Source organism: Bombina bombina, chromosome 10 (genome assembly GCF_027579735.1).
Source record: "Bombina bombina isolate aBomBom1 chromosome 10, aBomBom1.pri, whole genome shotgun sequence".
In the NCBI taxonomy this organism is placed as follows: Eukaryota; Metazoa; Chordata; class Amphibia; order Anura; family Bombinatoridae; genus Bombina; species Bombina bombina.
In genome coordinates, this window is record NC_069508.1 from 130,299,640 (window position 1) to 130,321,590 (window position 21,951).

Consider the following 21,951-nt stretch of genomic DNA (forward strand, 5'->3'; position numbering starts at 1 on the left):
AATCTCCCCTTAAATTTCATGAGGGACTCATCAATGCAAATGTCCTGCTCAGGTATGTAAACTTCTTTAAATTTTTGGGACAGGTGGCTTATCAGGGGCCTTAGTTTATATAACCTGTCATGCAGGGGGTCATTTTTGGGGGGGCACTTGGTATTATCATTAAAATGGAGAAACCGCAGCAATTGTTCATATCTGTCCCTCTTCATAACCCCTGGAAAAAGAGGTGTAGCCAGGATGGGGTTCTGGCTCCAGTATGAACGAATGCTGGGTTTCTTCACAATCCCCATTATTAATGTCAGGGCCCAAAACTTTTTAATCTCTGGTATGTCAGTGGGGTGCCAGCTATTTTTTCTGACATACAGAGATTGGGGATTTTTGGACAGATACTGGCTGGCATATAAATTTGTTTGAGCAACTATATGCTCAAACATAGCATCTGTCAGAATCAGTGACATATAGTTTATTGGCTCACATACTGGAACATCACTTGTTATGCCAGGAGTCTCAGTAAATTCTGGCATTTCTGGGGCAGTGAAATTTGGGGGTATCCAATTTTGGTCATTTGTGCGACGCCTCCTTTTAGGTGGCGGGCAGGGAGCACCAGCATCAGATGTATCACTCAGGGGCTCTATATCTGATGCCGTAAGGGTTGCGCTGTCAGACAGAGCAGAGAGGGTTTCACTCCCTGAATCTGCGGCAAGAATGGCATAAGCCTCTTCTGCTGAATAGCGTGCCATAAGGGATTTTTTTCAGTACAAATTACCACTTCACCACCACCAATTACCACTTCACCTTCCCCAAAATCCCACTAAACCACCCCAATTACCACCTCCCAATTACCACCCACCCTATTCCCTATTTTTTTTTTTTTTAAATTATGATTTTTTTCTTTATATATATATATTTTTTTTTTTTTTATAAACTAAAAAAAAAAAGGAACTGGGAAGGGTAGTGATTGGGAACAGCAGGGAAGGGGTTAATAATAACTAAAGATCCCCACAAATAAACTTTTGGGCACTGATCAAAGCCCTGACAGGCTGATCACTGTGATATTAGGCTGATCACAGTAGCAGCTCAGTGATCAGCAGCAAAAACAATATATATATATTTGTAACCCCCACAAATAAACCCCCAACGCTTTTGATCAACACTGATCAAAGCCCTAACTGGATAACCAAGTTATATTAGGCTGATCACAGTAGCAGCTCTGTGATCAGCAGCAAAAAAATATATATATTTTGTTTGTAACTATATTTTTTTCTCCCTCTCCGCTTTCTACAGTACACACCAACACTAAACTGTCTTCCTCTCTCTCTCAGATCGCACTGAGAGCAGAGAGGAAGCGGATACACTTGTAACAGCCAATGATTCCACTCATTGGCTGCTACAGTGTTACAGGGGACAATCGATACACCCCCTCCATGCTGATTGGATCCTGGGGGAGTGCCAGAGGTGCTAGGCACATCCCCCAACCGGATCCACAACAAACAAAATAACGGAGGGGGCACAGGAGCTGAAAACCGTTATGCCGTTCTATTCCGTCATAACGGCTCTAAAGCCCAGTGTAATTATGACGGAATGGAACGGCATAACGGCGTTAAAAGGTTAATGTCCTTTTTAATACTTGTTTATCTAAACTGACCTGTCAAGTCCCACATCCAGTCTTTTAAAATAATGATCTATTTGCTTTTCCGTAGCCGCGCTGTATATACATTTCTAGCAGACAAAACTTGAGATTGAAAATACAGTAGTAAAAATGAATCTGAGACTATCTAGGAAAAGCAATGAATGTAAATAACCTCACTTCCTGCAATAATAATATTGCTAAAGTATCTGCAGTCCCAGAAAAAAAAAAAAAAAAAACACTAAAACAGAAAATGCTGAGTACAAAAAAAACTTGTCTTACTGAAACATTGTACTTTAATAAGATTACATTGATGTTCCCTGCTGGAATTCAGTCATTGTGTCCTTGGGAGCTTTTAGTGTTTACAACTCTGAACAGATTGCTAAACTACAAATTCTCATTAATAAATTACAGGAAAAACATAAAGAGAAAATCCATCTTCAACAAAAGGCAATGAGTGAAGTGAGTGTGTCTTTCTGTAAGTGAATCTAGTCACTTCTTTGTAATCTGTCTGTCAACATGACACTCATTAGCTGCCACTGGGGTAATAAAAAACCTGTTTTCACTTTGTTGGCACATTAATAGATTAAAAAGACATCAACACAAATACAGTTTACAGTTTATATTCCTGGAACAATATTTATTCACTAAGAAAAATTGAGATTCCATTTAGCATGTGTGTGGAGAGGTTCCAGTGACATTCTGTATATGGGAATAGTGAGAAACTATATTATGGTATTATTTATGTATATATTAATACATTAAAGTGAATGTCAATTTTCAGCAATGAGTGCCCGGTTTTTAAAAATACTTTTAAAAACAGGGGCACTTTCATTGATGAAAATTTACATTGCACCAGATTTCTAGAAATACTTACCTTTTACTTCTGCAAAGCCGGATCGATGATCCCCCGCCTTCTTCTTCCTGCTGTACAACCACAGCAATGACAAAACTGGCTTCCTCCAATCACAGCCGGGCATCACGAGCTGGACGCTCTGGGGTGCAAGCCATGATTGGAGGAAGCCGGTTTTGTAATTTCTGACGTCAGTACAGAGGAACTGAGGCTGGGATCGGCGATCCGGCTTTGCAGAAGTAAAAGGTAAGTATTTCTACAAATCCGGTGCAATGTAAATTTTCATCAATGAAAGTGCCCCTGTTTTTAAAAGTATTTTCAAAAACCAGACACTCATTGCTGAAAATTGACATTCACTTTAATATTAATATATATATATATAAAATGTGTGTGTGTGTGTGTTCTCACCAGGACCTTTATATTAGTTAATTTTAAACATGTTCAATTTGTATTGTACAAATTATCATTACATACATTTATGTTGAATGTGTTTTAAATAGCAAAACAATATATAATATTAGAAATTACTACACTGGCCCCACCAGGCCACTTCATAACGCCACCGGCTGGCAAACTTTTCTGTGAAGAACACTATATACAGTGTGTATGTACTGTATGTATGTATGTGTGTGTGTATGTATGTACTGTATGTATGTATGTATGTATGTATGTATGTGTGTGTATATATTTTATATATATATATATATATATATATCAGGTAAAAAGAGTTTATATTCTGCGCCTTTCTTCTGCGGAGTATAAAGTTGTGGGGCAAAAAACAGCCCCTATAACTAAGCACTTACTTCAGGCAACCTCAATCCGTATGAGGTAAGTGATCACCAAAGTATAGATGTTGTTCCAGGATCAATGTAGGTTGTCATCCGTAAGCTGATTCACTGATGTAGAAGAAACAATATATCCAATGTGCTATGAAAAACCGGGTTGAGTGCAGAATCTTCGCCACCCAGTCAGATGTCTCCAATGATATGTGAAAAGGAAACAGACAAAAGTGCCCAACAATAGTGAAGTACGCCTTTATTAATTAAAACATATACACATATATAAGCCTCAGATGTCAGCCCACTCACACTAAGCGACCTCAATCAATCGAAGTTGCCTTCTTCCTCAGAGGGCTAGAAGTACGGATATATCTCCGTACTTCTAGCCCTCTGAGGAAGAAGGCAACTTCGAAACGCGTCAGGGACGCAGTACGGTACCAACTGAGTGATTTTTATTTATTCGCTGGGCTGGTGCATTATTTGATTCGCCACTTGATGTTCTCCTATTATTGGTTTTTAACTTACCTCATATTGATTGAGGTCGCTTAGTGTGAGTGGGCTGACATCTGAGGCTTATATATGTGTATATGTTTTAATTAATAAAGGCGTACTTCACTATTGTTGGGCACTTTTGTCTGTTTCCTTTTCACATATCATTGGAGACATCTGACTGGGTGGCGAAGATTCTGCACTCAACCCGGTTTTTCATAGCACATTGGATATATTGTTTCTTCTACATCAGTGAATCAGCTTACGGATGACAACCTACATTGATCCTGGAACAACATCTATACTTTGGTGATCACTTACCTCATACGGATTGAGGTTGCCTGAAGTAAGTGCTTAGTTATAGGGGCTGTTTTTTGCCCCACAACTTTATACTCCGCAGAAGAAAGGCGCAGAATATAAACTCTTTTTACCTGATTTTCTTTTTAGCTGTGGAGACAAGCTGGGAGTCTCCACAAATCCTTTTTCAGCAGCCTTTCTGAACATCTAAATAAATCTGTGGACTTGTGCTACTACGCATATATATTTGTATTTATTTCCGTTATATTATACGGGATTTATTTATGTATTTATACATACATTTATATTTATACGTCACTTAATAGAACTAATACAGCGCGGGTATCACATCTTTTTCTCATATATATATATATATATATATATATATATATATTCATTCAACAAGGAAGGCACTCACTGGGTCTTAATCAACTTATCTGTTTTATTTTAGTGATGTTTCGGGGTTACCCCAGTCCTCAGACAAACATTACATCTGGATTTGGCTACAAACTAACACCTCATTATTATTGCCCTAAATCTAGGACATATATTAGTTTTTGCCAGAGGTTCATTAATTTGATTAGAATCTTAAACCCAAACCAAAAATGTTTGCAAGCTCATCCAACATTTAGGGCCAGATTACAAGTGGAGCGCTAAATATCAATAATGTGCGCTGGTATTAAAAGTTAATCGCAATGTGAACGTGAGCTAGCGTTCTCATTGCTAGGAAGCATTGTGCTCATGAACCACAGACGGCATCAGAACCTCGCGCAGCGAAGGAGGTAAGTAGCGCAGTGATGGGCAGCATTTTTTAATATATATGTATTTGAATATATTTTATTTCTGTATTTGAATATATACATATATATTTATGTGTTAATATGTGTATATATATATATTTACATTGCGGTCTATGCGAACACACAGTTCCCATATACCGCAATGTAAAGACACTTTCAGTGCCGTTTTTTTTTAACACCCCACTCCCACCAACTTTAATGCTCCAAAACTGCCTAGTGCAGTTTTTTTATTAAACAAAAGCTAGATTTTTTTTAATAAAAAACTATAATGCCCTCTATTTTGAGGTCATTTGGGGCACTTTTAGAAAATTAACCAGTTTGGATCTCTGGTTAATTTTCGGGGAGCTAATTGCTACCACAGATTCGCAGTAGCAATAACCAGCCACTTGTAATGGCTGGTTAATTATTGTGCTCCCGCAAACGGGTAAATTTGCCCGTCTGCGGGAGCGTGATAATTTAACGCTCCACTAGTAATTAATAGTATTTCTTTGCATTTGAAGCACTTTATTAAATAAATACAATTGTATTACATGTATTATTAACTCCTAAAGACTCCTGGTGCTAATGTGCGCTGGTTTTACAAGTTGTCTGCAATGCGAAAGCAAGCTCGTGTTCGCATTGCTGGGAAGCATTGAGCTCACAAGAGCGTGCTTCCATAGGCTCCAATAGGAGCCTCGTTCTGATGCCGTCAGACCAGTGTTAATTTCGTTGACGAAAATATTTTCATCAAAGTTTTCGTCAGCGGCATGTTTTTAGTGACGAAAAGGTAACGAAAATGAAGTTATCATTAAGTCAATTGACGAAAAATATGACGAAAATCAATTCCAATTTTCGTCATGGAACGAAACCGAAATGAAAAAGTGAGGGTCTAAGGGAGGGACGTCACCTGAACTTCCGCTTAGTTTCTAGTTTCCTCTGAGCTCCGCCTGTCTGTTAGAGTGAGACGCACGCATGGGAGAGAGAGTGAAAGACGCAGCCGCAGGATCCCTCTGTCTACTGTCTGCATGGGAGTCGGGATTTCTGGAACACGCCCTGCAGTGCAAACCACAGAAGAGGAAGTTGGAATTGGAACTCCTCCTCCATGTCTGGAGAGTGGAATTTTGGAGTGACTGGTGTTTTTTCTCTCCGAGTCCCAGGTACTAGCAGAAGTACTGTTTAGCAATTAGCACTGATTTCTTTGGCGACTAAGCACTAGCAGCATCCACAACTAGAATTTGTTGTTTGACTAATAATATTGACTACTGAATTTTTAGTTGCAAAAGAAAAGTATTAAGATCTTGGTTCACGTTGCCACGTGGTTATGCCGCCATGCACTAGTGCACTGCAAATGCGTCCTACCCTACTCCTAGGTGGTGTCAGCCTCCTGTTTGTCACTAATGACTGAGTTAGCTCTAAATTAATGAAGCTGCATTAATTTCCCCTGCAGGGTTAGGCTTCCTGTCCGTGTGTGTGCGTACTGTGTATCTCAGTAGTCACTAGTAAGTGCATGTCTTTATTTAGGATAGAATCTGGCATGACAGGCTCAGCTCACTGGTGGGTGGTGGCGCAGGTGACTTTATAAGGAAGGGGCACTGATCTGATGAGCCTGAAAATGAAATAGGAGCAGAGTGGGGGCTAAGGGATGCCTGCTGCTGCCTTGTAGCACTAGCTGGCTGCAGAATTGTTTTGTTGTGTACTGTGTTCAAGTTACTTGAATTGTTAAGGTTTTATATTCAGGTAATATGTGCAATGGCATTACAGTACAGTTGCACTTCTGTTTGTCAAAATTCAAAAAGCAATATTCTTGTTGTTTGTTTATGAAACGCTTTTATTTTGCTATATGTGCCTTTGCTGCTGCCTTGTAGCACTAGCTGGCTGCAGAATTGTTTTGTTGTGTACTGTGTTCAAGTTACTTGAACTGTTAAGTTTTTATAGTCAGGTAATATGTGCAATGGCATTACAGTACAGTTGCACTTCTGTTTGTCAAACTTCAAAAAGCAATATTCTTGTTTGTTTATGAAACTAACTTTTATTTATAAAGACGTTACCACAACGGCTAAATCTGTGTCTGTGTATTCTTTGCATGTTCAAACCTTAATACCAATAACATAAATAAAAATGTTATTAGATTTTTAATCCAGGAGTATACGTATATATACAGTATATATATATAAAATGAGTTTGGATTGGAAATTCTAGATAAATGCTTAAATAATGCACGATTTAACCCATTCAATTTTAGTTTTAGTCAAATTTTAGTCGACTAAAATCGCCAGTACGATCTTAGTCGACTAAAATTTGACTAAAACTAAAACAATTCAGATGACTAAAATACGACTAAAACTAAAATGGCATTTTAGTCAAAAGACTACGACTAAAACTAAATCAAAATTTGCTGCCAAAATTAACACTGTGTCAGACTCTAAGTGCAGCAAAGGAGGTAAGTAGCCCGGCGATGGCAGCAAATATAAATATATATGTATATGATTATATACATATATATTTAAGTGTATAAGCATATACATATATATTTACAGGGTACACACAGTTCCCATAGACCGCAATATAAAGGCACTTTTCAGTGCCGTTTTCTTCTAACACCCCACTCCCGCCAACTTTACCCCAAAAATACTGCCTCGTGCAGTTATTTTATTAAAAAAATAAAGATGCTGCTATCTTTATTTTTTAATAAAATACACTACACAGTATTTTGGGGGCATTTGTGGCACATTCATAAAATTAACCAGAGATCCGATCTCTGGTTAATTTTATAAGTGCTAAGCTTGCGGTAGCAATAACCAGCCACTAGTAATGGCTGATTAATTATTGTACACCCGCAAATGGGCAAATGCTAGCTACATGCCTACATGACGCTTAAACTAAATTACATGCCTTTAGCAATGATTTTATGCTAAGTCAGCTGTTTAAAATTTAGGAGCCAATAAGAATATTTAGAAGTCGGTCATCATTTTAGGAGCCAGACAGTGGTGTTTGTATATAAATATATGGAGAATAACCCATAAAGTTAGGAGCCAGGGGTAACATTCTAGGAGCCATTGGCTCCCTGGCTTGTCAAGCCCTGTGCTAAGTGCATGTCAACATTAGACCTCAAACCAAATGCATGTCTAATGCAAAATTTTATGTTAGCTGCCAGCCCCCAGCACACCCTTTATAATAGTTACATGCCCACATCAGAACTCAGATCTGATTAATGCATTTATGGAAGCAGTTTTGCATCAATGCTTTTAACAACAGATGACAGCAATGTTTGCACAATGTATAACATTGTTAAAAGTACTGATGCAGACCTGCATCCTTATAGTGTTCCAGACACATGCACAAACCTGAGCAAATTATGACAAGATACATTTGATAAAAGAAGTCAAGTAGAACATTTATTTATTTTTTAATTGTACATACTATCTGAAGCATCAAAGAAAAGACTTGTGTTTCATGTCCTTTTAACTATGTATATAATCCATTTTCAGGGGTTAAAAATAGTTATCAATAAACTTTAGATTAACAACATTATAGCATTGTATTTCTGCATTAGCATGTCCCTTTAACTCCTTAATGTCCCCCCGACTAAGCTGTTTTGGAGTTTTTAGATGCTGGTCATATTAAGCCCTACTGTAGGCAAATCTTCAGTAGCAATCAATAGAAAGTAACAAAAATGTATATGAAGCACTTTTTTAAAGGGATACTGAACCCAAATTTTGTCTTTCGTGATTCAGATGAAGAATGCTATTTTAAGAAACTTTCTAATTTACTCCTATTATCAGTTTGTCTTCGTTCTCTTGGTATCTTTATTTTAAAAACCAGGAATGTAAGCTTTCGAGCCGGCCCATCTTTCATTCAGCACCTGAAGAGCACTTGCTGAATGGTGGCTAAATTTAGCCACCAATCAGCAAGCACTATCCAAGATGCTAGACCAAAAAATGCTTACATTCCTGCTTTTTAAAATAATGATACCAAGAGAACGAAGAAAAAATTATAATAGGAGTAAATTATAAAGTTGCTTAACATTGCATGCTCTATCTGAATCATGAAGGAGAAAATTTGGGTTCAGTATCCCTTTAATGTTAACAAATTCCTTAATCTTCCAAGCTCACCATACATTATAGCAATACCTTTATAAAAGCGATTCCGGCACCATTGTCAGTAATGGTAAGTCCTAAAGCATCTTCAGATTTCAAAACGTCTACTTCTTTTTTGGTTCCTTTAATGTGAGCAAAGATAAAATCTTCAAGACCAATCTGTCCGCCAAGCAGTTTATCCATATCGATTTTGTGTGTGTTCAAAGTGCAAAATAAGATCTGAATAAAGCAAAAAAAAAAACAAAGTATAATCAATAACTATGATGAATTAATGGAATAAAACCACAAAAAGCTGTGTTCTAATTTTGAGTGCCATTTACATCAGTTTATTGATATTATGTCACAAATGGACACAAGTCAGCATTTCTTTAATGGATAGAAAACTTAAAAAATGTCTGACACATATGTACACTATTTAGATGTTAATTTTAACACTAACAGGAAGTGCTATAGGCCCTTGAGGACTGACTGCTCATTGGCTGATAACTGCTTTATTGACAAACAGTGATACACCGAACAAGCATAAAAAAATTGTGAAAGAAAGAAAGAAAGAAAGAAAGAAAGAAAGAAAGGAGTCACATAGTCGATTAAACCAGTTTCACACCATAAGCATCCACCAATGAAGCTATTAAAGATAAAAAGCTTATAAAAGGCCTTTAAAGGGACATTAGACCATTTTTTTCTCCTTGCACAGAAAACTACATAGGTATATATGTGGTATATATAAATGTTGAAGAATGAAAGTGAGCAAAATTGTATTTACCTACAAAAATAAATAAATTTATTTACATTTCCATTTATACCACTTAATTGAATCTTTAGTCTCACAGAAAAAAACAAGTACAGTAATTAATTATACTACTGTGATTATTATACAAAAAATGCTGGTAATATCCCTTATTAACATAGCCATTATCTTTATTGCATATTGTATACTTGCATCATTTGTAAAACAGGTTACAGTGCAACTAGTAGTGAGCTGGTGAGAACATTGACCCAGGCAGGAGTCAACCAACTATGGGCTTGTTTCCACTGAGCCATTAAAAATGGAGCCGTAAGCTACCGAAGCGACTAACAGCTAAAAGTAGCTTATGGCTCCATATTAGTACCAGGTTTCTATTGAAAAAGACTGCACAATGCGTGCAGTCGTTCTTTTCGAGTCAACGTAAGTTAATGTTTTGTTAACTATGCCAACCGGCTTCGGGTTTGTCGAAAAGCAAACCATAAAACAAACACACACCCTCACACATATACAAATACACTTTTTTATACCACCACAAATCGCATTTATACATTTCTTTTCTATTTTTTCAAATTTCATTAACCCCGTACTCATGTTTTTTTTTCCATTTAATTAACCTCATATCCCCTTCCCATCTGCCTTTATTTTATTTATTTTTTTAATTAACCCCATATCACTTACCTATCTTACCTTTAACTACCCTTCTCTTCCCTATAACATATACTTTATTTTTTTACTTTTTTTTCTATATTTCTCCCATTCCTTTTTAATTCAATCCTACTTTTTCCATTAAACGTTTTCCCCTTTCTTTTAATTCTTCTATGATTTTTTGTTTGTTTTTGTTTTGTTTGTTTTTTTTTGATCAGGGATAAAGGTTAGGGTCTTTAGCTAGTCTAGTTAGTTTGGACCAAGGTTAGTTAAGGATTAGTTAGGTTTATTAGCTGGAGAAGCTAGGGACTGTAGAGTTAGGTTAGAGTTAAGGAGGATAAATGGATGGATAGGGGTAGTAGAGTGGCCCTTCTCCAGCCTAATCATCATAAGGAACATATCTTTATGGAGAACAGACGCATATGCACCCACCACAGCAGCAACAACAGCTGCAGATGCAGCCGCCTCCACAGCAGGAACAACAGCTGCAAATGCAGCAGCCTCCACAGCCTCAACAAAAGTTGCAGATGAAGCCGCCTCCACACCCTCAAAAACAGCTGCAGATGCAACCGCCTCCACAGCCTCAACAAGAGCTGCCAATGCAGCAGCCTCCACACCCTCAAAAACAGCTGCAGATGCAGCCACTTGCACAGCCTCAACAACAGCTGCAGATGCAGCTACAACCACAGCAGCAACAACATATGCCTCAACCACTGTAGGATTTATACTATATGCCCTCACAACAGCATCAGCAGCCACCTCCACAGCAGGAATAACAGCTGAAAATGCAGCCACCTGCCCAGCCTCAACAACAGCTGCAGATGCAGCCACCTCAACAAAAGCAACAGCTGCAGATGCACCCGCCTGCCCAGCCTCAACAACAGATGCAGCCACATCAATAAAAGCAACAACAGCTGCAGATGCAGCCGCCTGCCCAGCCTCAACAACAGATACAGCCACATCAACAAAAGCAACAACAGCTGCAGATGCAGCCGCCTGCCCAGCCTCAACAACAGATGAAGCCACATCAACAAAAGCAACAACAGCTGCAGATGCAACTGCCTCCACAGCAGCAACAACATATGCCACAACCACTGTAGCATTTATACTATATGCCATCACAACAGCATCAGCAGCCACCTTAAATGGCAGCAGGAGACCCCAGTACCACCTCCACAGCACCCTCCTATGGCACTGCATCAGTCACCACCACCCACCACTATGACACCAGGGATACCATCCCAATTACAAATAGAGAGAGAGTCAGCTTCTCCACCCAAAAATTATGTGCCAGAAACTCTCACACAGCAGCAAATTCCAATGGCACCCGGGAATGTGCATTCACATCAGGAGAGACTGCTCCATCTCATCCATAGGGCTTACAAGATTTAAATAGCAGCAGGCATTTAGGAGACAATAAAACAAACTAGATTTCCTGAATGCTGTCTGCCTTACAGAGGCTGTTAAGAGCCATGTGGACACAGGCCTCAAACTCGCTCCTCAATTATTGGTGTCAAGGGTGGTGCCCAACCAACAATCTGTTGCGCGTCGCACAAGATGCCACACTCCCCCCCCCCCCCTTCCCCCCCCCCCAAGTACCTCTTCTCCTAAGACAAAGCTCCGCCGCAGGCATTATTTATTTATTTTTTCCATTTCTATTTTAATTTATTTTTTTACTTTATTCCAAAGCACATTTTAAGTGTGACTTTCATCTCACACCCATGCCAAATTTATATTCTCTATTTTTTTGCTAATTAAACCTCAAAATAAATTCAGTTTTTAAGATCTTTCCTAAAACTGTTTATTTGCTTTACAATAACTACCTAATATATTTTTATTCACATGATGTCAATATGCATGTGTACCTTTGTTAAACATGTTTGTGTCCTTATATAAAAATATTATACCATATAAGAATACTTGAGGATACGTTTGAGATATTCATACAGTATTAAATAATTGACATTTAGTCAACTTACATGTGCAAATTAAGTTATGACTAATGATCTTGAAACACATTGGTTGCTCATTTAGAGCAAGCTAATAAGAGTTATCCAGTTGTAGAATAACTGAAATTAAAGGGACATGAAACCCAATTTTTTTTTTCATGATTTAGGAAGATTGTGAAATTTTAAACAACTTTTCAATTTACATCTATTATCTAATTTGATTCATTCTCTAGATATCATTTGCTGAAAAGCATAGATGGGCTCAGTAACTGATGATTGGTGGCTGCACATAGATAGATGCCTTGTATGATTGGCTCACCTATGTGCATTGTTATTTCTTCAACAAAGGATATCTAAAGAATGAAGCAAATTGGATAATAGAAGTAAATTGGAATGTTGTTTAAAATTGTATTCTCTACCTGGATCATGAAAGAGTCCGCATTACTGTCGGTATGGCCAAATACCTTACATTCATGATTATAGACCTGTTTTAGTCACCATTAAGTATATCTAGCATGACTAATGCACGTTTATTAAAGTGCATCTCTATTATATATAAGCACTGATGTATGCAGTGCTTAGATTGTGAATGCCTTGATGTAGAGGTGATAAATACATTTTAATTGACATAATATGAGCAGACACAGGCTCTCCCTGGGACCAATGAACAATATTTTTGCATAAAATTTAACTAACTCCATGTTAAATATCTGACTTCAAAAGTTGTGAAGTTATTATTTAATATTTGTCTCATTAAAATTTTCGATTAGACCAAATATTGCAAATGTATACTATGCTTGAGCAAACATAATATTAATGTTAAATATATGTATTGAAAATATTATTCCCATGACACATAATACTTTTAACTTGTCACATTGAAAATTACATATATGAATAATGGTAATTATGTAATAATTATAATAATAATAGTAAGTAATCATTATGAATATATATTTGTTTGCTTGCCTTATTGTCTTATGAATTTTAAATCATAACAATGCTGTTGCAATGTGTAATCCCAGTTTATTGTATGTAATACAAATTTATGCAGCATGTGATTCTTAAAGGGACAGTCAACACCAGAATTTTTGTTGTTTTAAAAGATAGATAATCCCTTAATTACCAATTCCCCAGTTTTGCATAACCAATACAGTTATAATTATACACGTTTTACCTCTGTAATTACCTTGTATCTAAGCCTCAGCAGACTGCCCCCTTATTTCAGTTCTTTTGACAGACTTGCATTTTAGCCAATCAGAGCTGTCTTTATGGTAAATTCACGTGCATGAGCTCAATGTTATCTATATGAAACACGTGTACTAATGCCCTCTAGTGATGAAAAACTAGCAAAATGCATTTAGATTAGAGGCGGCCTTCAAGGTCTCAGAAATTAGCATATGAACCTCCTAGGTTTAGGAGGTTCAAAATTGGTAATAAAAGTAAATTGGAAAGTTGTTTAAAATTACATGCCCTATTTGAAACATGAAAGGTTTTTTTGGACTTGACTGTCCCTTTAAATATAGAAATATTTGGGTTTTATTTCCTTTTAAAATAAGTTATTGATATCATAATTGCATTTAAGTGCTAAAGTGCGGCATCTATCTATGCAGCTTTCGCAGTCTTAACATTCATAAAGCTTAAGTGCATTCAAAGATATACATATGAAATTTGAAAACATATATTTCATATATTAAAAGTTAAAGGGACACTAAACCTAATTTTTTTTCTTTCCTGATTAAGGTAGAGCATGCAATTTTAAGCAACTTTCTAATTTACTCCTATTATCAATTGTTCTTGGTTCTCTTGGTATCTTTATTTGAATAGCAGGAATGTAAGCTAAGCCGCCCATTTTTGGTTCAGCACTTGCTGATTGGTGGCTATTTTTATTACGTAGGTCACAAAACAAAGATATACTGAATTTGTTTTTTTTTGTTTTTTAATTTAAGCTAATTATTTTTCAGTTAATTATATTATAGAATGTATTGATATATGTTATATTTAGTGCTGCATTAGTCATAGGTCTAGTTGCAATTTTGCAGATATGTGCTTGAAAATACTTTTATATGTATTGATATTAACATAAGAACATAACTACAACTATTCATATAGATGGGTCAGCACTAAATATTACATACAACAATATATTTACAAACATTTGTGTTGTTTACAAAATTTAAAGGGACAGTCTACTTCAGAATTTGTATAGTTTAAAAAGATAGGTAAACCCTTTATTACCCAATTCCCCAGCTTTGTATAATCAACACTGTTATATTAATATACTTTTTACCCCTGTGATTACCTTGTATCTAAGCCTCTGCAAGTTGCCCCCTTATCTCAGTTCTTTTGACAGACTCGCATTTTAGCCAATCAGTGCTGAGTTCTAGGTAACTCCACGGGAGTAAGCACAATGTTATCTATATTGCACACTTGAACTAGTGCTGTCTAGCTGTGAAAAACTGTCTTCAAGGGCTTATGAGCCTACCTAGGTTTAGCTTTCAACAAAGAATACCAAGAGTACAAGCAAATGTGATGATAAAGGTAAATTGAAAAGTTGTTTAAAATTGTATGCCCTATCTGGGTCATGAAAGTTTAATGTTGACTAGACTGTCCCTTTAAACTTGCATGAAATGTATGTTTACAGCACTGTTGCATTAATGCTTACTGGCTGACAGTGAAAACTCTAATGTAATAACTTGTAGGACTGGTATGTTATTTATAAAGATACATAGCAACTAACCACTAACAGTAACAAGAGATATTAACAAATGTATCACCCAGAGGTAAAACCACAACAGCTTGGCATTTGTCAAAGAGAATGCACTAAATCAAGTTAATGACTGGCTAAAGGGAAATGTGAAGTGCAGCTTTCATGGATAATGTACAGCAGGAATACCATTGTGATAAGATGCAGAGGGAAATATATACAGTGTTATCACTACTTCCATGAAAAGGAACATTGAAATAATGTTTTTTTTCTTTCTCACATTTTAAAACGTATTACATATTTTTGTAAATGGATGTTCCTGTGCTATGAAAGAAACACATTTCTGTCCTTACACCTGTGAGGCATGTCACTGCACATTAATAAAGCAGTAGGAGTTCAGCTTATAAGTCAGTGAGCAGTCAGCCCTTAAAGGGACAATGTACTCAGGCATGCAGGTGATTGAGTTCATTGTATTCAAAGCTGCTGCAGGATCACCATTTCAAATTAGTGGGGTCTCTCTCTCTCTCATCCCCACTGTGGAGTTTATTTATTTTGTTGCCTCTAGTTTACATAGTTTTTCTATAGCAAATACTACAATAATGAAATTTCAGTATACGTGACTGAACACAGCCAGTGATTGGTGAAGTTGTGTGACTGCCACTGCTGTTTGTCTCAACAGCTTTTTCCTGCTCAAGACCAGCGGTTCTCTGTAACACCCAAACGGGACTATCTATGTGCTTTACTGCTTTGTGGGGGGAACAGTGTAAAAATGGCATACCCTAAAGAATTAGAGCATGTCATTTTTGTGCTGTAATGTCCCTTTAATTAAAGGGATAGTAAACACCAAAAATTGTATTGTTTAAAAAGATAGATAATCCCTTTATTTACCATTCCCCAGTTTTGCATAACCAACACAGTTATAGAAATATACTTTATACCTCTGTAATTACCTTGTATTTAAGGCTCGGACAGATTTCAGGCAATTAGTGCTGACTCTTAAATAACTCCACGTGCATGAGCACAATGTTATTTATATGAAACAAATGAACTAATGCCCTTTAGCTGTGAAATACTGACAAATGCATTTAGATAAGAGGCAGCCTTCAAGGACTTAGAAATTAGCATATAGCTTTCAACTAAGAATACCAAGAGAACAATGCAAATTTGATGATAAAAGTAAATTAGAAAGTTGTTTAAAGTTACATGCCCTATCTGAATCATGAAAGTTTAATTTGGACTTTACTATCCCTTTAGGACAGAGTCAGTGTGAGAATAGATGGATAATGCATTATATCAGGAGTTATACAGTAAAATACTAATAAAGCCACACTGAAACCAAAAGAAAATATTTACGCAAGTAATACTTTAAGTCCAAGTTCAACCAATGAGCTGTTTATATTTATGATAACAATAGATAAACCACATCTAATCTTGACAGTCTCATGCGCATAATACTGTATGCACCAGGTTTGTAAAAATATACAGCTAAGTTATCTCCACAAACAATCTTACTCCAGGCAAGACATTAGGGTGTTCCTATAACTGCTAATAGGAATATAGTTTTTTTGCTTGTTTGATTGATGCAGCCGGGAGGTTGGTATATGTTTGCACATGCAAAGGCAAACACTGAAAGAAAATCACTAAGAACGCTCTCTAGGCCAGTGTTTTTCAACCAGTGTGCCGTGGCACACTAGTGTGCCGTGAGAGATCCTTAGGTGTGCCACGGCAGACTGACAACAGTGTGACATATTTTTTAAACTTTGCTTGTTTTTTACCCAGTGCAGGGGTAGTTTGTAGGAGGCATGGCATAACAGCACAATACATACAGTATGTGTGTGTTTGTGTGTATGTGTATATATATATGCTGTATTAGGCTACAATGTGTGATTTTTTTAAAATTTTGGGATGGGGGTTGCCATAGGATTTTTTAATGTAAAAAAGTGTGCCACGGCAAAAAAAAGGTTAAAAATCACTGCTCTAGGCAATATATAGTTCTGCTGGTTTCACCAGCCTCTTCAGTTTCATTAGCTCCTATGATATTATATTTCACTTATCTGTCCATATTTTAAAGGGACACTAAACCCATTTTTTTTTCTTTCACAATTCAGATAGAGCATGCACTTTTAAGCAACTTTCAAATTTACTCCTACTATAAATTTTTCTTCGTTCTCTTCCTATCTTTATTTAAAAGCAGGAATTTCAAGCTTAGGAGACGGCCCATTTTAGGTTCAGCACCCTGGATAGTGCTTGCTTATTGGTGGCTACATTTAGCAAACCAATAAGAAAGCATAACCCAGGTTCTGAACCAAAATAGGCTGGCTCTTAAAAGGACACTGAACCCCATTTTTTTTTTCTTTCGTGATTCAGATAGAGCATGCAATTTTAAGTAACTTTCTAATTTACTCCTATTATCAAATTTTCTGCATTCTCTTGGTATCTTTATTTGAAAAGCAAGAATGTAAGTTTAGAAGCTGGCCCATTTTTGGTGAACAACCTGGGTTGTTCTTTCTGATTGGTGAAGAAATTCACCCACCAATAAACAAGTGCTGTCCAGAGTACTGAACCAAAAATTGTCTGGCTACTTAGCTTGGATGCCTTCTTTTTCAAATAAAGATAGCAAGAGAACGATGAAAAATTGGTAATAGAAGTAAATTAGAAAGTTGCTTCAAATTGCGTGCTCTATCTGAATCATGAAATAAACCATTTGGATTCAGTATCCCTTTAAGCTTAATATTCCTGCTTTTTAAATAAAGATAGCAAGAGAACAAGGAAAAATTGATAATAGGAGTAAATTAGAATGTTGCCTAAAATTGCAGGCACTATCTGAATCATTAAAGAAACAATTTGGGTATAGTGTCTCTTTAATTAATTTGCCACGTAGAATACGGGAAACTAGTGAAGCTGCAGATGCTATAGAGACATCTTAGTTAATTTACCACTGTCTATCTAAAAAGGAAAATAATGCAATAAACACAAATGCATATTCTGGTGCATTGACTTAAAGGGACATGAAAGCCAAAATCTTTCTTACATGATGCAACTAGTGTATGCAATTATACAATACCCTTACAAACCTACACTAGTGTTCAAAGGTTTGGGGTCACTTAGACATTTCCTTGTTTTTGAAAGTAAAGCAAATTGTTTTGTCCATTACAATAACATAAGATCAGAAACACAGTGTAGATATTGTTAATGTTGTAAATGACAATTTTAGCTATTTTTTTATGGAATACCTACATAGGCGTACAGAGGCCCATTATAAGCAAGCATTTATTCTGTGTTCCAATAGCACACTTGGCTTATCCAAGTATATAATTTAAAAAGGCTAAATGATCATTAGAAAACCCTTTTGCAATTATGTTAGCACAGCTGAAAATTGTTGTTCCGATTAAAGAAGCAATAAAACTAGCTTTCATTAGAATAGTTGAGTATCTGGAGCATCAGCAATTGTGAGTTTGATTACAGGCTCAAGATGGCCAGAAACCAAGAACTTTCTTCTGAAACTCATCAGTAACCTGGTTCTAACCAGAATAGAACGAGGAGTGGGAGACCCCAGTGCACAATTGAGCAAAAGGACAAATACATTAGAGTGTCTAGTTTGAGAAACAGACGCCTCATAGGTCCACAACTGGCAACTTCCTTAAATAGTACCTGCAAAACAAGAGACTCAGCGTCATCAGCGAAGAGGCGACTTCGAGATACTGGCCTTCTAGGCAGAGTTGTAAAAAAAAAGCCATATTTCAGACAGCCCAATAAAAAGAAAAGAATAAGATGGGCAAAAGAACACAGACACTGGACAAGGGAAGATTGGAAAAAAGTGTTATGGACAGACAAATCTAAGTTTGAGGTGTTCAAATCATAAAGAAGATTTGTGAGACACAGACCAAATGAAAAGACGCTGGAGGAGTGCACAATGTAATGTTCTGGGGCTGCTTTGGGATGGTAAAGTGGGATATTTATACAGGTTAAAATGGACCTTGAAGTAGGAAGGCATCACTCTATTTTGCAACGCCATGCTAAACACTGTGGACTGTGCTTGATTGGAGCCAATTTCCTCCTACAACAGGACAATGAGCCAAAGCACAGCTCCAAACTAGCCAATAACTATTTAGGGAAGAAATAGTCAGCTGGTATTCTGTCTTTAATGGAGTGACCAGCACAGTCACCAGATCTCAACCCTATTGAGCTGTTGTGGGAGCAGCTTGACCGTATGGTACGTAAAAAGTGTCCATCAAGCCAATCCCACTTGTGGGAGGTGCTTCAGGAAGCAAGGGGTGAAATCTCTTCAGACTGCCTAAACAAATTAACAACTATGCCAAAGGTCTGTAAGGTTGTAATTGCTGCACATGAGCGATTCTTTGACGAAAACAAAGTTTCAAGGACACAATTATTATTTCATTTAAAATTCATTATTTCTAACCTTGTCAATGATAATATTTCCTATTCAAACTCATTTCATGTATGTTTTCATGGAAAATAGGGAAATGTTTAAGTGAACTTTCTAATGAAACTTTTGAATGCCAGTGTAACTACATTGTTCATAATGAAATTGTTTCAGATTGGCTGGAAACATTATAGCAATTGAAAAGAAATACTTGCCAATCTTTATAAAATATATAGGAGACTTTTCAATTTACTTTTATTATAAAATGTAATTTTTGTTGTTGTTGGTATCTTATGCTGAAATGCATACCTAGATAGGCTTGGGAGAAGCAATACAGTAATATGAGGGATCTGCTGAGTGATGGTAATCCACTTATGCCTTGTAATTGGCTCACCAGATGTATTTAGTTAGCTCCCAGTAATGTATTGCTGCTCTGGAACTGACTTTATCTATGTGTTTAACACTTTTACAGAGTTTAAACACATAGTTACATGCAAGCAATCATGGCTATAACTACAGAGGTCTCAGTTGTCTTAACTGAGATCTGATCAAACACACATATATATATATTGTTAAGTAGACAACCCAAGGCCCATCTTAATATATTTCATTCCACCGTTTCACTGTCAATTACGATCATATCAACAACAAAAAAAATCCGAAACCTTGGGTTTCTCACTGATTTATTTTACATACCACTTGTGCAATTATGGGCTTTGCCATTGCTTTTTTTGTGATTGATTTTGGCTGTTTATTTTAGCTGTGCTCCACACTTCTATTATTTCCGACAGTTAAGGGGTTATTCATGTAGCTTGTAAGGTTAATATTAGCTGTAGTGTAGAGATTACCCTCCCGCTGCAGTTTTATTTTTTGTTTTTTAGTTCCATGAGGGAAACTATTATTTGAAGATAAAGCTAACCTACTTTGCGGTGCAAGGATAAACTACTTGTACACAGAGAGATTACCCTCGCATCTGGCACCTTCCACACCCTAATCCCCCTCAAATAGCTCACCCCCCCCCAATCATCCACCCACCCTCCATCATCTCCGACATCTTAGGTACTGGCAGACAATCTGCCAGTATGCAGCTTAGGTTTTTTTTATTATTTCTTTTTTTTGTAAAATAAATTCTGCAGTGTAGTAATCCTCCTCAACCCTCCCACCTCCCACCTCCCTGATCCCTCCCAAATAGCTCTCTAGCCCTCCCCACCCACTAATGGCAGCCATCTTTGGCTAATTTTATTTTTAAACTACATACTGTACATATATCTGATTTCAATAAAAAAAAATTATGCGTGAGGATGCCACTGCGCAAATGTTTTACTTGCAACCTGTAATACGTGTGGAACTGGTAAAAAAAAAGTTTAGCACAGATAAAGAACTAGCAGGAGTAAAAATGTGTACTCCACTCTTAATCTAGCCCATAATGGGATACCAATTGTACAGTGCAGTGTCCCTTTAAGGATAAAGAATTGTCAATAATTATGAAGCCCTGACAATTTATACATTTTCATGTGATTTAACTGAAGTAAATTCCAGTTAACCAGAGCTCTGAGGATGCGCTAACCCAATGAGCGCTAACTACAATTAATCGCATTTACGTTCAACTTGTAATAAGAGCGCAATTTCACTTGCACGCAAACAAACGTGAAAACCCGATATCGCTAGCGTGCAAATGATAGTGCTCCACTCGTAATCTGGCCCCATATCATTGTCAGCTATCCAAAGCACAAATTAGTTACAGAATCTAACATAAATGTATTTAATGATAATTTGTGCAATGAAAATTGAACATCTTTAATATTAGCTAACTTAAGCTTAAAGGTATAGGAAAGTATTGGAGCCGCCTGCACACATTTGTCTCTTGTGATTGGCTAACTAAATATGTTCAGCTAGCTGCCAGTAGTGCAATGCTGCTCCTTCAGCAAAGGATAACAAGACAATGAAGCAAATTTGATAATAGAAGTAAACTGGAAAGTTGTTTAAAATGGTAAGTTCTATCCAAGTCATGAAATAAAATTTTGGGGGTTCCTGCCCCTTTAATTGGCTAAAATAATAGCCGGGTGGTAAGTAAAATCAGCCAGGTGGTGCACCCGCTAGAATAGTCCTGGGGAGAAGACTGTATTTACATCAATTGTTTTCATTCAAGTTTAAATAGATTGAATATCTGAACTAAAAGATATAATATGTTAAAATCTAAATAACTGAATAAACATTAGAATGTTGAACTCATATTCTAATTAATTTAGAGTGAAATACTGTGTATATATTATTACATTTTTCAATACATTCAATCCTTGCCTGCCCCAATCCAAAACCTTATTGTTAACATTGCTCTTAAAACCTTAATATATTTAAAAAAAAAAAAAAAAAAACTGTGATTTGTTTAGTTTTTGCTCTATGCTTTGTATACACTGCGACTTTTTTTAAAGCATTGGAGGAACATGTCAGACCTTAGTGATTCTGGGGGAGATTTACTGATTAATTATTTTAAAAACAAATACATGCAGCCAGCGCATGGTTTTCACATTAGGTTGCAGTGGAAACAAATTATATAGTGTAAGCAACTTCTAAATCAGATGCATTTTTTTTTACACAGGGCA

At 36.6% G+C, this 21,951-nt stretch overlaps 1 protein-coding gene across 1 annotated transcript in view; it reads right to left on the reverse strand.

Moving 5' to 3' along the window:
- GIPC2 (GIPC PDZ domain containing family member 2) overlaps positions 1-21,951 on the reverse strand; it is a 183,791-nt gene that overhangs the window by 117,457 nt on the left and 44,383 nt on the right. Inside the window, exon 2 of the mRNA XM_053693327.1 lies at positions 8,952-9,137. Within this exon, the coding sequence (XP_053549302.1) occupies positions 8,952-9,137 (186 nt within the window). The remainder of the gene's footprint in view (positions 1-8,951; positions 9,138-21,951) is intronic.